At 39.6% G+C, this 18,487-nt stretch overlaps 1 protein-coding gene across 1 annotated transcript; it reads left to right on the top strand.

The window, feature by feature from the left end:
• Nucleotides 1-207: 207 nt before the first annotated feature.
• Nucleotides 208-4,023, top strand: SOSTDC1 (sclerostin domain containing 1). Its single transcript, XM_054816319.1, has 2 exons — nucleotides 208-469; nucleotides 2,703-4,023. The coding sequence occupies exons 1-2, from the start codon at nucleotides 265-267 to the stop codon at nucleotides 3,116-3,118; spliced, it is 621 nt and encodes a 206-aa protein (XP_054672294.1). The 5' UTR covers nucleotides 208-264; the 3' UTR covers nucleotides 3,119-4,023.
• Nucleotides 4,024-18,487: the final 14,464 nt, after the last annotated feature.

Consider the following 18,487-nt stretch of genomic DNA (forward strand, 5'->3'; position numbering starts at 1 on the left):
CCAAATAGGAATCCTGCAATTAGTGCATCTAACTCCTCCTTTACTGCAGTCTTCTCTCCTATTGGTAAAAGGTCTTCACAGGCTCGTGTAGGGATCCCACCCCTTTTGTGGGTTTTCATTCTGAAGCCATCCACAACTTTACACCTGAATGAATGCCAAGCCTCTCTGAATATATAAAGGAAACCTTCAAGAGCAATTTCAGAGTTACCCAGAAGAAGCAGAAGAAAAAGATTTCATCCAGCTCTCTCAGAGACTGAACCAACCATGCTTCTCCCTGCCATTCACTTCTATGGTTTTCTTCTAGCTTGCCTCTTCACGAAAAGCTACTTGGCTTTCAAGAATGATGCCACAGAAATACTTTATTCACACGTTGTTAAACCTGCTGCAGCGAGCCCAAGCAGCAATAGCACGTTGAATCAAGCCAGGAACGGAGGCAGGCACTACACCAATACTGGATCCGACCGTAACAGTGAGTATTCTACCGGCGGCACTTGCACGGCGTCCCGCAGCCCTCGACCCTCCGGCGGCGGGGCGCTCCGGCAGCCCCTCCCGGCCCGGCCCCGGGAGTGGAGCCCCCTCGGCCGCAGTCGCGGCGCCCCGCTGCAGCGCGCTTTCTCCCCCATCCCCGCCCCCCGAGTGCGGCGCTATTGGGAACCAGCGCCTCGGGGAAGCCGGGGCAAGGGAAGATGCTGCTGGTTCCTGGCTGGGACCTGCCTCGCCGGGCGGCCCCCGAGCAAGCCTCCCTCCCCCGTGCGAGTCCTGTAGGACCGGCTCTCTCGGGCAGGTTACTTCCTGAGGGAGGTTCATCCAGGAACACCGGGTTTTATGGGTTATCCGGCAGGGAAGCGAGATAAAGGAAAAGGAGTGAGAGGCATTTCCAAAGCGCTTTCTTAACTCACCCTCCCACTGTGGGCAGGGGAGGTGTCTGGGCTACTTTTCAAATGCAATAAAAAACTCTGAATTTTGTTGCCGCTGTTTAGTTTTACTTCCTGCTGCAGCACTTACCTGCTTAACACCTCCAGCAAAAGTAAACAAATCAGCTCATAATTTACCTATGATCTCTGCTCTAACTTGCCTTTTTCTATCTAGTCTTTTCCTGCTGAGTTTTACATGTATGTCAGATACATGGGGATCTGGAAACGTTCTGCTGACTTTATCTGTTCCCTCCCCTGCCCGCCTCTTTAAAATGAAAGAAATCCAAATAGAGACACACACACACACCAACCCACCCACAATGATCCGATAAAAATAGTGTCATTCCTGGAAAGTGAAGGCAAAAAGCGACACCAATACCTTTCAGCTAAGCCAGGTGTGTCAGCTTCTCTGAATGCTAAGGGTTTAAGTGCACAGGAAACATCTTATCATTATGAGATTACTGGAGCAGCCCAATAGGTATTCATTGTCAATGAGCTGTCACTGGAGAAAAGCTGAGCCAGGAAAGACAAAAACAGGAGACACAAACTCAAATCTGTGACCAGCTGCTTCCAGGTACATTCCTGAGTGCAGCTGCAGGAAGGCAAGCTTGAATCTTTTCTGCAAGGCAGGCAGGAGAATAGCCCAGTAAACAGTCCCTCCGATCAGCCTCCAGATTTACCGTCCCTCTGACTGCCCATCCTGAGGCACAGGGGACAGGGTGAAGTAATCTTAAGTCAGTGTCTCCGTTCAGAACTTGCTTCCAAAACTCCAAGTAGAAACAGAAGCAGCCTGTAGCTGTGATATGTAGATGTACCTTCAAAGTCTTTTATGATTCACTCTAAAATGTTTCTAGTAATTACTTCTATTTTAAAGGCGTTAGTTAATTGCATTGTGTGTAGAATCTGCGCCGTAATTGTCTTTCAGAAAGAGGGAGAGCATAGCCAGTAAAGATTGCTTATTAAAATTAAGCGCACTGTGGGCGTTTATTTAAAAGTGTAATTACTGAAATAAACAGTTGTGTTTATTGCAGGGTGCAGAACTGCACATACAGACGGGTACAAACATGCCTGCATGACAAGCTCTGCATGTTGATTCTATGTCAGTTGCCTGAGAGAATTTTCAGGATCCTCTATGTTACATATAATATAAAGACTACTACAGGTAGAAAGATGGTGTTACCCTGAGGGCAAAACGACCACTCTGAAATCGTCACTGCTAATCAAACTTTACATGCAGAACACCATTCCCTGGTAACTTTGGCTGTTATCACTTCTGCAGTATCTGTGTTGAGAGCAGCAGCACTCATGGGAGACTCAGTCCACTGTAACCGTGGAATGAGAAGAAACACACTGAAATTCATTAAAAGCATATAAGCAGTTTCCAAAGCACTATTTTCCCCCTTGCTAACGATCCAACATAATTGTTGTAAACATCACAGAGCAGATTCCCTAGACTGAGAACAAGCAGGAAACACTTCTTCCCTTGGGGCACTTTTTCTCTTCTAAAAGGTATGTCCCTGAGAAGAAGGATAGAGGAAAAAAATTGCTTCTCTTACCACAACTGCTGAAGTGCATATCATTATGATTTCTTTATGCTGTGGTAATACCCAGAGATACCATCAGCGCTTGAGGCCCTTGTGTTGGGGGACACAAGAGTAAAGAGATGTCCTGTAAAGATTACAGCCTACTTCAACTTCTGCAAAACATAGCTTGTTAATGTGAAAATGACTGCTTGAGGAAATCTCTCCATTCTCAATCTCAGTGTTTATTATTCTGTGCATTCTGCAGATCGTGTTCAAGTTGGCTGTCGGGAACTGAGATCCACCAAGTACATTTCAGATGGCCAGTGCACCAGCATCAATCCACTGAAGGAGCTGGTGTGTGCTGGTGAATGTCTCCCTTTGCCACTGCTCCCCAACTGGATTGGAGGAGGCTACGGAACCAAGTACTGGAGCAGGCGGAGCTCGCAAGAGTGGAGATGTGTCAATGACAAAACTCGCACCCAGAGGATCCAGCTTCAGTGCCAGGATGGAAGTATAAGAACCTACAAAATAACTGTGGTCACTGCCTGCAAGTGCAAGCGATACACCAGGCAGCACAATGAGTCCAGCCACAACTTTGAGGGAACCTCTCAAGCAAAACCCATCCAGCATCACAAAGAGAGGAAAAGAGCCAGTAAATCCAGCAAACACAGTACAAGTTAGAAGTCAGACATTCTCTCCTCTCTCATCTCCCTATTCTCCTGCCAAAATTGAACTCACCTGTAACCATTTGCTTTACCCTTCTGACTGCTTAAAGACAAGTCTGCCATTGCTGTGTTCTCAGTTGACACTACATGCTTGTTGCTTTGACCAAAATCAAAAGGGGCATTCTCAGCATATGGACCTGTTAGGTGATTTTCCAAATGCTCAAGATGGGGAATAACACAAGCCTTCCAAACCCACACTATAAACTTTTACATTTTCTCCAGCCATGGAGGCAAAGAAAATTTGCCATGAATATTCACTGAAGTCTATTTTGTAAAAAGATGCTTTGTTGTGTGTTTTCATGAGAACAGTTATCACATCTATTGCCTTCTATATCATGTTTTATGAACTTCTGACAACAGCTTAAAAATATGACACCTAGTATCTGCTTTCAGATTCATTCTAAAAAAAATGCCTTGCATGCTGACCTTTCTCTTATCTCAGTATACCAAAAATTAAAATATGCATGGCAGCAATCAAAAAGTAAAGCTGAACAAACTATTTATTTGTTGTTGTAATTATTTAATGAGCTTTTATGTGTGTTATTTCCCTCAAAAATGTTCTTATGTTTATAGCTTTTCTCATGTATCGAAGTATTTTCCTATGATTTGTGGCTGGATTAGAACATACATTTTGTAGATAATGTAAAATAGATATTTTAGCATTCTTGGTATATATATTTTCATTTTGAAAATTCATAGACTTAGGTGTTATTTTGAAGTAGCAACATAAAAATTTTTTTCTTTCATTCTCCACTGTATTATTTTTGTTTAAAAGCGTGCAATCAAAAGACAGATATGATGATTTCCTTTCAAATTCATTGGTTTTTTTGGTTTTTTACAAAAATAAATACTGCTAAAAAACTGTATTGTGTGGCTCTATGTATGAAAATGCACACATTTTAATCAGTCACAACATTTGATCTTAGAAAGTGGGAGAACATTATTTGGTAAAAAAAAATCTATTCATGATATTTAACATTAAAATAATATTTCTGTGGATTCTTTTTGGATGTAAAAATCTTATATGGCCATTTAACAGATGGTGCTTATTAATGGCCCAAGCCATGTTCTTATTTAACAATTCTCAAGTTGTACATTCCAGAAGAAGTGTGTATTTGGGAAGTTTTACAAGCTAGTAAGACATCACAATGGTTTTTTTTTTATTATTATTTTCATTAGTGATGATGATGAAGTCAAAGACTAAAGGTAAAAATAACATACAGTTTCATGTTTCCAATAGAGCCAATAGAGCCCTGCACAACATTATCCACAAATTCTTACAGAATGTATCAGGAAATATATAGTAAGCAATCTACCTTTCAACACATAGTCCAAGAATCACCTGTTCTTAATCTTTCAAACTATATTGAAATACTACAGGAAAGATTTCACCACGGGATTCTGCTGTTCTTAAATCATTCACTTTTACAACCCATTTGCACCTAAAGAAAAGATTACACAAAGAGAGAGTAATGAAAAGTCTTGCCTGATAAGGTCTCACACAAGCTCTCTTTGACCTTCTCGTTATCTCATTCCATTTTGCATTTTAATTCCAAAAGATTCATCATGAAGTTCTTGGCAGAGATCTTCCTTGGTTGTTAATGTAGAACTGTTTAAAAACCACCTCTACTGCTTGACTTACTGAATCCTAAATTTTATCGACAAAATTTAATGATTTTTCCTCAAAGCTACTTTCAAGAATTCTCTTTAAAATCTGCTACATGTAAGAAAGGTATTGTTTCTAGTTTAGTTCTGTGATCACAAAAATATCAGAACAACGAGATCGGAGACCATTTATACTTAAATTCTCTGATGTTAAAGGTGCTTCTTTCAAGCCTAAGAGGATAGATGATGAATAAAGGAGTTAGCAGGGAGATAGGTGACATGACATTGCTACTAGGTATATCAATCCAGTGGACCTACAGATATCCTACTTTTTTATTTTAACAGACATTATAGTCTCATTCAATCATTTTATGAGGGAGAAAATATTCCCAAATGCCAAACATCTCTCCATTTTTAAATTGTTCTCCAGCTACTTCTTCAAGATGATAAAGCACAAAAGATTGAGATAATGGACCAAAATTTAACCAAAATTATTTTCAAAGCTGATAGTCATTACGCGTCAGTAAAGTTGCCCTATTTGTTCTGTGTTTGACTCCCAGAAATAAGAATGGTGAAAAAACTGACACATCTTGCTCACAACTCTTCTACAATCAATGAAGTTTGTCTGTTGGAACAATATGTACATTTAATAAGAGTTCGCTTTTAGCAATAGAGATAATAACTCCTAGTTTGTCTTTGCACGCAGAACTACCTGAATGGAAATAATTTGACATACTTCCATTAAGACTTCATGAAATTTTGCTGGACATGCTATAGAAAGACCATGGGGCCAATCTCTAAGTCTGGCATATTTGAGGAAACATGAGGGAAGCCAGTAGGAGCTTTGTCCATCAGCAGTGACTTAACTTTGAAGTGCCACCTGAGTTAGCTATGGTCTCTTCTTTGGCCATGACTTTGGCCTTTTGTGGGGGAGATCTGCAAGAAAGCAGTGTTAGAAATATGTTAATCTTGAATTTTCTCAAGGAATAACATTACACTTCATGACTCATCTCCTAGCTCCGAATGCTTCAACCTGGCCTGTACAATCTGCCTTCTGTTTCATCCTGTTACATGTGAACTCACAGGGGTCTATCCAAGGATCTAGACAAAAGGTATTACGTGGGTACATCCAACTAGTTTTTTTCTATATGGAGAATCTCCAGCGTGTAAAGTTGCAGTGGGTAGGATGTAGGCCATTGCTCTTGTATTCACAGTGGAGACTCTTGCCAAAGTTTCTCAAAGATTCAGTGAAAAAAATAGTACTGCTTAAACTGAAATAATTTTAAATATGATACATCTTCTTACGTTTGTTTCAGAGTTAAAAAGAAAAGACAAATGTGCTAGAATTTTCTTAGTTTTCACCTGAAATATTAAGCCAAATAGATACAAGAAGCATGAAAATGTTTTGAAAAAGAACAATGTAGAGGCAGATCAGATGATAAGTTTTTACACAAATTAGACCACTAAATAGTCTAGGTTTATTACACTAAGAATATATAGAAGTTGACTTTCTCAATAATATCCTATTGTATGGGCAGATCATTAAGTCCAGGGGATTCTTAAAAAGCATTTCAAGCATTTTAAAAAGAACCTAATAATTTTATAAGTTCTCATACTTGCTTCTTTAGGAAACTAAAAGTGAATAAATTAGAAATAATCTGTTAATCTGCCATCATTATTTCATTACTTTCAAGTTGATGAAAATTGCCCCCAGCTAAGGGGTAAATTGTTTTATAATGAATGGAAATCAATTTTCCTTAGACATCACTAAAAACAAACTTAGCCAGATGCTGATTGTTTTGATAGCATGGTAGCACTCAGAGGCACACCGTGTAGAGGCAGTGGGAGATAGTATGAGTCATTAAGACATTTTAAACTGTGGAAGTTAGAAGGGCCTGACTCTTGCAGTCTAGACTAAAACGACCCTTTGAGAAGTTTGTTTATGCAGTTTTTTAGTAATAGTAACAAATCTGTTGCTCTCTCCTTTCCAGCAGCCTTGGAACCAAACCCACCCAATCCAAGTTCAGTCATTTGTTTGGAAATAAAGCAGACATTTGAATAACACCCTTCAAAATAACTAACAGATTTCTGCTAGTAAATCACTGTAGTCCTCCTAACCTTGACCTTTATATCCTTCCTGAAGAAGTACAGCATTAATCAAGAAAGGACTGCTCAACACATTCCACTGTGAGAGTCTTGTTGCTACAGTATTAACCTGGAGGTGTTTGGTGGAAAATTATAAGGAATCCTTAGTGTTGGAAGGTATCCTATTCTCATGATGCGTTTCCCTTCCTGTAGGCCAGGCAAAGGGCTTTGATTTTAAGTTCACTGACATATATATAAACATCGCTTCAGGCTAAAACTGAAAATTCTCTAGAGATTTATGAGTTAAGCAGACATTCTGTCACTGGATTTGTTAATTTTGCCTGAACGTCGCCCCCACAATGAAAAGCCTGCCCATGCATCTTTCTGAAAGACATCCAGCCTTTCAGCTCACTCATCGTATGAGTTATGTGGACTGACACACTAGAAAAGTGTGATTTACAAGTGATATTGCCTACCACCGAATTCATATTCAAACATCTACCTTCCACAGTACTTCCAAGACAAGAAAATACTCTTCATTCTTAATTAATGCTCATCAAACTACATGCCATGAAAATAATTAGTTTCTACTATTTGCTGAGAAAAATATCTACAAACACTGGACTGTAACTCCATTTTGGGAGTTTGTTTTTTCTTAACTCACTTTGTTTTGACAACATATTATAATGAATGAGGTAGCATTACATTACCTAGCTGGAGTTCAGGCCTTCTTAGTACCTCTATACAACCACAAAGACATACAGAGGACTTCTTAATATAAATGAAAATCAGGACCACTGACTTTAATAGGGCAGTTTGTGGAATATGGTACTTCATGAATGTAAAGGAAAATAATAATAAAAAAATCAGCTCCCTGAAAAAGAGGCCTAAATCAGAATACACTGCAACAATAATATAGTTCTGTTTACTACACCCCAAGGACAACTGCTGTCAAAAAGTGACCTTTGTTACTATCTACTTAAGTAAAAAATATTAAATCACTGAAAAATGTTTTATTGAACACTTTGTCTATTTCTTGTCCCCTGCCTTATTTTAGTAGTTGTACAATAGCGTATAATTGTTTTGTTGTTTCAAACCCTTGGTTGTTCTGAACTATACTTGCTACAGCACACTCGTTCTTTGATACAGAAATATTTAAAATCTCATTTTAGAATGACTGGATGCATCATTTTTTAATTTTGACTACTGAGAGGAAAAGTCATGCTCTGACTTGACCTAGCAGTTCCACATGTGATTTGTTTTGTTAGCCCCAGTGAGAAGTGACTTAGTGAGGAAATTGCAGAGAAACTTAGTAAAAGTATAAACCAGTCTGTGAAGTCCGATGCTTTGGTGGGCTAAAGAAGAGCTAACCAGGAACATTCATTAAAGTTCTTTTATATGAGACAGTGGAGAGTTGATGGAGAGGGCCTAAGGAGAAAAGTGCTTGTCTAGTCCTACCACAAGAACAGCCAATGAGAAATGGAGGGACTATGCAGAGCTTTAAAACAAGACTCTGTAGCACAAAGACTTTGTTTTAATTGCAGCTGAAGCAAGTTTAAACATCTGTTGCCTGTTAGATTATTATTTTATTTATTTACTTATTTATTTATTCATTTATTTTTGGGATGGGTTGAAGAAAGCTCTTTTAGATTCCCTATGGCCATTAAGCTGGGATGGAGAACAGAGGTCTGAGTGTTTCTGAAATGTAAAGCTGCAAAAATTTTGGTTTTAGCAAGGATCACTTGCCTTTTTTTTTTTTTTTGTTACTGAAAAAGCCTGCTGAAACTTTTGCTTTTGTACATCTTTATTGAAATTTTTAGGACGGTAGCCAGAACAGCTTATAGCAGTGGGGAACAGGTTGGATCGCTGCACTGCATCTTTTGTTTTCAGATATTGAAATGTCTGAATGTGGGTGTGTCTAGAAGAGGAGAAAGAAGAGAAAATGGATCAAAAAAATGGAACAAAATGACATGTGGAGGACAGCATGTGCTGCATGTCCTTCATTTTCTTCTGATCATCACAACTTTTCATAAGACTTCAAAAGAATTATTCTGTCTGCAGATTGCCAAACCAAACGTTAGCCAATGCACATGCTGCCCTTGGGATTTAATAGACTGCCAAGTCTAAATTCACATGGTAGATACCCATTTCTGACTGTCTCTGTGTCTTCTCTTCCCCTGCAAAGGGAAGAATGCACAGCACAGTGTGTCTGTACCATTCACACATTCCATACTCAACCAGGGCAAGTCAGGGAGACTTCAGAATCTGACATCTTCACAGAAACTCATGTTTCACTGCACTGGTCATATCTGCTGGTGGGCAACCACAGCCTCCTCTTTCTGAGGAGAAAGAATACTGCCTAAGCTGAAAAGGTTCACATTCAGGTTTCTTAGAAAGCTATAAGGCTACCACACACCTGGACTTCCCTGTTGAAGAATTTGGCTCAAAATCCTGCTTACAACCTACATAAAATCTATCAGTAGATGCCCTCTCAGTGTTACCCTTATAAAATTACAGTAATCTGATTTTGTGAACAAGACCATTAAGAATACAGGTAATGAGTTATCCATAAAGCCTCTTTTAAGTGCTCTGCAACTATTGTCCCTGTATTTTCTTTTGAAATTTTTGTAATCAGTTATGAATTTTGACACTGCCAGAAGAAAATATTTGCAACATCCTTTGCCAAGAATAAAGTAAATATTAAGATGGTTTTCTATTTTTATTTGCTTAATTAAGTACTTTTTTGCATACTTCTTCCCTAAAAGCCCTCATTAGACAGACCATTCAAGCCACTGTCTGAATCTTAACCTAAGAATGCAGTACTTTGTAGTAATCTTTACCTACTCAAATACTGCAGCTCCTTGCAAATCTGCCTGCTTCTGCCCTCCACTTTGAAACTTCTGGCTCTGGCAAAATCTAAATCTTCTTTCCCATGGTGTCTCAATGACCAAACTCTTGTCTTTCCAGTAGTTAGGTTACTTGTCCCACAATTCTGTTCCAACAACAAAAAAACCCCACCCACAAACAAAACAAAACAAACAAACAAGAAACTGAAAAGGATGCATTACTTATTCTGTTTTCTGAAGTGTTCAGTACTGAAGAAGACAATGTATGTGGAAACACAAGTGTACTGGCACAGCTAAGTGTCAGAAGAATTTTTAAAGTAAGATGAGTCGGACTTCACTACTCAGAAAAACAGTAACAGGATACAGAGCATTTTTCATTAAGTAGTTGGTTTGCATCCAGCTAGATTAGTATGTTGGAAAACGGTTAACCTTTGATGGTTGCTCAGTGGTATATGTTAAACAGGCTGAGTCTCTATATAATTGCTGGATGACAAGTAGCCACATTGCTGCAGTTGGGAAAAACCTGTAACCTTGATCTTTCTAAAAACTGAACAGGATCAAAGGACTGACCCTTTCTAATCTGACATTTTCATGCTAGAACTGGACAAGTCAGCAAAGGATAAGGCAAAGGATTATGACAGGACTACTGTTTTTAAGGACTATCATCCTGCAGGTTTTGCTCACTATAAAAATGGTTTAGAAAGAGAGAAAAGATTCACAAACCTTTCAACAAGGCAGGCTGCATTTTAAGGCACTTCCCTTACAAACTGCCAAAAAGGTTAGAATGTCACACTAAAAATTCAAAAGAAAAGGAGGAAAATGAACTAGCTACACGATTGTTTTGTCTAATGTATACCATACAAATCCACAATGAAGGCAAAGTCCAATTTTTGTGTTGAATAGTATCTTGTCTTACCTGCTGCAATTTCAGTCCCTGATGGTATAGCTAGGATCAGTCTTCATTTGTTAAATAAAAACTTAAACAGATGGAATCCCTTCTATATGAACTCTGGCAATCTGTGTTCATCTATGTTCTTCAGACATGGGACTAATGAATAACATTCCTGGCATTCTAAGGGTAAGGAACATTATTAACATGACACGAGATACAGAAGCAATACTTTCAGTGTAGTAATAAACAGTAAAGTTCATATTCCTATTTGTACCAAATATGCAAATTTTCATTGGTGTTATTTGATTCTCTCCATCACTTTAAGTTTGGTGTATTGTTTCACATTCCTTCACAAACATTCCACGGAGATAACACACAACATGGTAAAGCAATAAAACACAGCATGATAATATGCACACATCAAAATTAAAACAAACAAAGCTTTAGAGCAGTGAAAATACCAACTGTATTCCAAATCTAACTTTCGATCTTAAGTATTCTCTAGTGTTTCACTACATCATGCTGTATCACTGGCATCTGTGGCTTAATACCATATATTTAACCAGTTCATAGACTATCTGCTTTGAATCGTTTTGGGAAAAGGAAACTACCATTAGTCTTTGCTCAGAGGTAACTGTTCCTCCAGTCATGATTGGACTCCTGTCAAAAAAGACTAAATTAAACATTTCTTTTTTTTTACTGAGATGATAGGGCATTACCCTAATGGCTGGTGCCTGCTGTTAAGTCATAGTAATAGTGGAAAAAAAGCCCCTGGGATTTCCATCCCTCAACTTCTATGTCTTAATCTCTGTTAGGGTTACCATACAATGCACTCTGACAATCAAACACCCTAAAACACAATTCCTATAAACCAGCACAATAAATGGCGATGTTAAAGCTGAGTAGATAGGCCTACCCAACCTTGGCATTACTTAACAGCTGACCAATGTACCTAGAATCCATGGAGACCCTCCCGGAGCCAAGTGTTTAAGACTAGTCAATCATTTCTAATGAAAAATTACCTAAGGCCTCCACCTCATCACCTACTTGCCAAAGCACTCCCCAAAGCAGCAGGAGACTTTCTTCAAGTCTTTAACCTTCTGAATTTCACAAAAACTCCTGCAGTCAGGGACTCTCACTCATAAATTATTGGATTAGATACTATGGGGTAATTCTCTTATCTTTAAATTCTTTTACTTTGGGTACACAAAATACTCATTAGTTGTTGAAGTAACCTTCCATACTCTAGAGAAATAGCCTAAAGGATTACTGAGTATGGAATAGATAAACACTCCAGGGAGAATATAACATTTTAGGGTGAAGCTTTAAAATGTATGTCAAACATCAAATGAAATCTCTGTCAATTTTTTCTCTAGCACTTGCACAGAACATAAACAAGATGCTTCCTCTGTATCAAGTATTCATAGACTCTAGAAGAAATTTAGCTACCAGAACCATTTAAAACAATGCCAAAAGTGTGACATAAAACACTTGATACAACAGGTGAAACTCAATATAAGTTTTTGAACACTTAGCTACAATGATTTGCAAGTACGAAAACACTCCATTGTCTTCAGAGACCACATTTCCTTTACATTTGTAGTGTTCATATTCTCCATTTATACTTCAACTATTAACAAATTAAAAATCATGGAACACTTCTACATCATTAACTAAAATTTACCGCTTGTTACACCATTTTGTCAAAAATAAAAAACATACATCAGAAATATTTTGCAGAACTGTGTATGAAGTCAATAACACTTAGAATTCCCCTTAGGGATCTGATCTATAGGTGATTCTATGCACATTGTATATTAGGCATGTAAGCAGTCTTTGATTTTTGGTAGTCAACTATTTACATCATTTAAGTTATGCATGTGCATAACTCCCTTGCTAAATACATGCTGGTTTGATCTCAGTTCCACATAGCAATAGGATCAAATCAATAGCACACTTTATGTAAGTATTCCACACATCTATAGCATCTTTCATCAAAGAATCTCAAAGCAAGAAATAACCCTTTGCGATCATATTTGTAAAAATACAAACATAAAAATATGCTATTATGAAGTAAGATAAGATTTCCCCAAAGGTGTTAATTATGATTCAGAGGGAAAACAGTTTTGCCTTTTCCAACATTCCACTATGTATTATACTGCCTCAAGCTATATCTTCACTGTGACATGATACTGACTTGGGAACCACTGTCACCACAGAACAAATACTCTGAGACCACAGAGCAAATACTCTGAGGCAGCTGCTGTGCAACAAAGACTGAAACAGCAAAGATGTAAGTCAGTCCAAAAGGACTACGTGAAGGATCGATTAGGTCTCAGTCACAGGCAATTAGTAAAAGATTGTGAAAAGCATAAAAGAAAACTGTCACATAATTATTTTTTCTAGTAATCAATCAAGAACTGAAATAAAATATCTGGAAACAAAATGTTTAGTCTATGCTTTGTCAATTTTTTTTTTCTCGTATTAGACGTAGAAATAATGATGAAGCCTGAGATTTTGTGTTGTGCTGGTTTTGGCTGGGATAGAGTTAATTTTCTTCATAATAGCTAGTATAGGGCTGCATTTTGGATTTGTGCTGATAACAGTGCTGATAATATAGAGATGTTTTCGTTACGGCTGAGCAGTGCTTACACAGAGCCAAGGCCTCTTCTGCTTCTCACACCATCCCACCGGCGAGTAGGCTGGGGGTGCACAAGAAGTTGGGAGGGGACACAGCTGAGCCAGCTAACCCCAACTGACCAAAGTGATATTCCATACCATATGACATCGTGCTCAGCATATAAAGCTGGGGGGAGAAGAAAGAAGTGGGGGCACATTTGGAGTGATGGCATTTGTCTTCCTAAGCAACCATTACGCATGATGGCGCCCTGCTTTCGCGGAGATGGCTGAACACCTGCTTGCCAATAGGAAGTGGTGAATGAATTCCCTGTCCTGCTTTGCCTGCGTGCAAGGCTTTTGCTTTACTTCTTAAACTGTCTTTATCTCAATCCACAAGTTTCCTCACTTTAACCCTTTCAGTTGTCTCCCCCATCCCACCGTGGGGGGAAGTGAGTGAGCAGCAGTAAGCAGCTTAGCTGCCAGCTGGGGCAAAACCATGACACGTGTAAACTGCTACAAATAGCAATACACATGCAAGATAAAACCTGATACACTGCCTTCTTGGGGACTTTCTAATCTCTTCAGATATGCAAAGAACCTATGTCTGTCTCTGTAAACAGTGACTTCAACAATTAGAGACAGTTATTGGTGACTTAAAGAAAGCCAAGACACTTATCCTACTTGAACAGAAAAACTCTCTAAAGAGAACTGACATTCCACTTGCTCACTTACAGCTCTGGATATTCATTTTAAGGTTTGCCACCACTGAAGTAATAACTTATATGTCTGGATAAAATTAGTGAAATACAGTCCTGCAAATGCAACATTCTGGCTAAAAGCCTGCATCACTGTTCAGAATGCTGCAGATACCGTTCTGGCTGCAAGAATGGCTCTCAGATATTTTTAGCTTTACGTTGTCTTTTACAGATCTTGCACTTCCATAGCAGGAAGTACTGTATTTTTTGCTAATTTTACTTTTATAATTCACTTTAATTTGCCAAATGTGCCTTGATTGCATGCATTTCTCTTTAAAACACACAATAGTGAACCATGCTGCTGGTCAAGAAAAGGTAAATTAATCTTATTTTGCCTGCATTACAAACAAAATTCTTCAAAAGCTTAGAAATTACTTTGAAAAAGGAACAGATGATTTCTCAGTTAATTTATACCACACCTACCGAAGACTCAATTGCAATTTTTAATCAAGAAATTCTACTTGTAATCATTTTTCACTAAACCTTTTCAGTATTATTTCTACCACTCCGATAACTTATGCTGTATGAGTTTCAGTCATAGAAACAGATGATTCTTTTTTCCCCCCAGTAGTTAAATTTTCAGGTGAATTTCACTTCTGTAATTTGATTCCAATTTGTACATATCTTCTTTCTTCAATAAAAAAGAAAAAACAACACTTTTCAGTCTTATGAGTGGCATATTTACTGCATAATTGCAAACTCCTCCTGTGGTTTCAGATGTTATACCCCTGCACAGAAATGATGGATTAGCCTGCTCTTTGCTTGCTTTGAGGCAAAAATGTTGCCTCTGGCCCTCTTTATCCAATTAAAAAACATGTAAAATTGTTTTCCCAATATGTGTGAATTTACTTTTGACCCCACTTCAAAAGTTTATATATGAGCATGCACATACATACATAGTAACCAAATTATTAGATTGATTCAATAAAAAATGCAAAGTGGAATGGAACTAAAGCAAATTATGTATTCACAAAATGCCACTGTGTTTCATGGCCTGTTACTATCAAATGAATATTAAAAAGACGTAAAACCAAAAATCCCAATTTTCTTAACTCATGTTAAGACACAACATAAATTGATAATGATGTTAAATATGCTCTCCCTTCGGCATCATTGTCTAAGAAAACAGAAAATAAAAGGAGAAATAGCAGTAAGAAGTGCAGTCTAACCAAGACCCCAAGAATCTATACTGAAGGGCTTCTTGAAGAACTAACAGGCACTATCAACACAAGACAAGAATCTTTTGATAGTCCATAGGGACTGTGGAAAGCATGAAAACTTCTGAAGCATCTGACATTCAAATGCAGCCAAAAGCAGCTTCAAAGTGGTATTTGGCTGGATCATCCAATCTCACCATAAATATACAACGTATTTGATGACACTGATGTCTGCATCCATCACAGTTTTTATCAAATATTACTACTTCTGGACAGATCAAGCCTCATCCACCTAACATAATAAGGAAAATGGGCTTCAGAACAAGAATGGAACCAGTATTGACATGTGGTCCACGTTCCTCAATCTCTCTTGCCTTTTCATCCTTCACAGAAGAATTAATATGCGTGAAAGAAATGAAGTGGGGAAACACTGGCTGGGCAAGAGAGAAGGTACTAGGCACAACAGACTGCTGGAGTAAGGGAAGAAGTACAAAACCATAATGTCAAGAAGGAAGAGGAAAATAGTTCTGAAGGTTGTGTATGTGTTTGGGAATGTCCTACTTACCTACCCCTCAGAACCAATGTACAGTGGGAGGAGCCATCAGAACTAAAAAGATCTTGTTTTGCTCCTTGTAATAATGCAAACAAGAAAAATGTCTGGAAAATCAGATGCAGTTGACTAGATTAATCTCTGTGCCTTTTATGAATGGAAGCATGAAGACCTGAGTCAGGAATTCAGAATGTTTGTTATACTGAAAAAAATGAAAAAGTGGGAATGTTGCAGAATAACCTGCCATGAACATGTTTGTATAGAACTATTGCAAGAAAAAGTCAGATTAATGTAACCTATGCGATCCAAGATGATTGTGGACACTGGAGGTGCCTACCTTAAGAAGAAAAATTCATTTTAGGCATCTGGTAACAAAGAAGTGATGCTGAACGGACAGCAATCTGCACAGAGGGGAAGAGTCAGGGCAAACTTGGAAGTCCTGAAAAGAGACAACAGACAAATGTATGTCATCAGTTAGGAATTAGGTGCAAAGAAATAGTTTCTAAGAAAAGAAAATGTAAGACCCACTGAAAGGAAAAAGAAACAGGTAAACACAATGTCTGAGCCAATGGATTTTCTAAAAAAAAATCCCACATGATGAACAGTCCTTAAGACAATGAGACCAACACTTGTCAGGAGGAAGGCAGTTCAACTCCTAGCTAATGCTTTCACTGGTGAAAAAGGTCTCTATTCCAGATGTTTTTCAGCAATTTGTATAACTCATATTCTTTCTTCTTTTTTACATGCCTGTGATAATACATTTTTCAATGCCTATGATAATACATCTGTTCCTTACAGAAGCTTTTGAAGACAGCATTATCTAGAAGGCACATCTATATGTTTTAAAATGTTTTAAATTTAAAGTATTTAAAATGTTTTCTTTTGTTTGTCATCAGTCTCTCTCATGTTTCATTGCATGGTATGAGCTGATGTGATTTCTGTTCACTGTCTTAACTGTCAAGGGACCTCTGCAGGTAAAGTGCCTTTGTTCTCCACTGTACTGTCCAATTTTCCAGGATTATCCTGCTGTTGCAGGTATCAAGGATATCTATGAACTCTGCCTTTGCTAGCGGGGATCGCTTCACTCCTATTGTATGACTCCTAGTTATGATGCACCTGTGATCCCATATGACCTTTTTACCCCAGTCCACAGCTGGCACTGGCAAAGCAGCCCAGCTGAGACTAACAAACTTCCATGCTGCTTTTTTGATCAGAAATATTCCTCAAAAAAGTCTCAATATGTGTTCTACTTAGGTTCCTCTTAACACAACTAACAGAAACCTGAAAAGCTGTAAATAAGTTAGCTTCACAAAGATATAAAGAATAGATCAAAAAATCCTGCAGACTCTACAGCCTCTGGTCATTTTAGGACAGCCTGCTTATGACACTGATTTTTTCCTAAAAATAATGTCCAAGAGGACAGTGTTAGGGCCCTGAGCGCACCCATCTTCAGGAGTTTTAGTTGGCTGAGTTAAGCAGTTTAGCTTGTCAAGTCCAAAGGCAGCTCTTCCACTAATAAGAGCTGTTATGAAGACAGCTAGAAGCAAGGGCCTGACCCTCTTTTCCTCCTTTGCCCTTGGGAGCTACTTTTAAGCAGAATCTTTATTGCTGGCCCCCTACATTTGCATCTGGTCTAGTGCCTCCCTGACCTTGACCTGCACCCACTGGCTCAGCTTCCTGGCTTGTCCTGGGACCTGCTGCCTCACTGAGACCCTGCTGGGTGATCACTGGACTGTGCCTGACCCTGAGGGCCCAAACCTGAACCTGAGTCATGCTTAGCATCCTGGCTCCTTATTGTGAGGCTACTGTTCTCACCTGCCTTCATACTGTACTCCACTCCAGGATCCCCTTCCCTTTTGGAGTGGCTGGCCCTCACTGCTCCCTGGTAAACAGCAGTAAGCTCATAACAGTTTTTTGGTTTGGGTTTTGGTTTTTTTTCCAGATTTGCAAGACTATCTTTACAATGAGATGTCCAAAACTTTCACATGAAGACAGTGGAGCAATAGTATTTACACTCAAGTCACAGCCTAAGATGTACAGTGAAGCCATACATATTAACCTGACCCCTATTTTGCTGATTACAAATGCGTGACCCTATGTCATGCTTAACAAGCCCCTTCCTCCCCAGACTGCGCCTCCTCTGCCACCTAATAGGTATCAGCCCCGGGAATTTTCTGATCAACCTGTCTCAGCTGCTGCCTACAGTAACACTGTAAACTGAGCTGGAACACCCTAGCTTCTTCCCGTGAATCGACTGCTGCTATTTCAACCTGTCCCTTCCAGGATTAAGGGCAACGTACACCAGATTTTGGCAGGTATCCCCAGCCAGCCTCTGGAGAAGCGGTCCTCTCACGGCCTGGACTCGCATGAAGAAGCAGGGCCGCAGTTCCCCCCGCGTTCCCCTGGGCTCCGAGCACGAAGCTTTTCATTTCCTCACTGAAACCCCACTTCAACCAGCGGGGCCCGAGACGGGCCACATAAAGGGAACAGCTCCTCCCCTCCCAGCGAGGGGACAGAGAGCTACGCCGCCGACCCTGCCTGCGGCCCTCCCTCCGCCTCTCAGCAGCCTGCCCCGCACGGCCCGCGTGGACGCAGCGCCGAATGGCCTCTCAGCCGCGCGCGCTCCCCGCGGCCAGCACCGCCCACCCCGGCTCGCCGCAGGTGGGAGCGCCCGGCCCGGCCGCGCATGCGGTGTGGGGAATCACCCGCGCGCCGGGCATTTAAAGGGCCAACGGCTACTGTACCCCGCTTGTGGCTCAGTATGCTGCCTCTCTCCATGCTGGGGTGCCTCCGGCGGGTGCCCCCCCCCCCCCCCG

The sequence above is a fragment of the Grus americana genome, chromosome 2 (assembly GCF_028858705.1).
Source record: "Grus americana isolate bGruAme1 chromosome 2, bGruAme1.mat, whole genome shotgun sequence".
NCBI lineage: Eukaryota > Metazoa > Chordata > Aves > Gruiformes > Gruidae > Grus > Grus americana.

What these genes read in the sequence shown, in the direction of transcription:
- SOSTDC1 (XM_054816319.1), top strand. Translation starts at nt 265, where the DNA reads ATGCTTCTCCCTGCCATTCACTTCTATGGTTTTCTTCTAGCTTGCCTC. An exon ending in TACTGGATCCGACCGTAACA is followed by an intron (nt 470 to 2,702) that starts GTGAGTATTCTA and finishes TGCATTCTGCAG; the next exon opens with ATCGTGTTCAAGTTGGCTGT.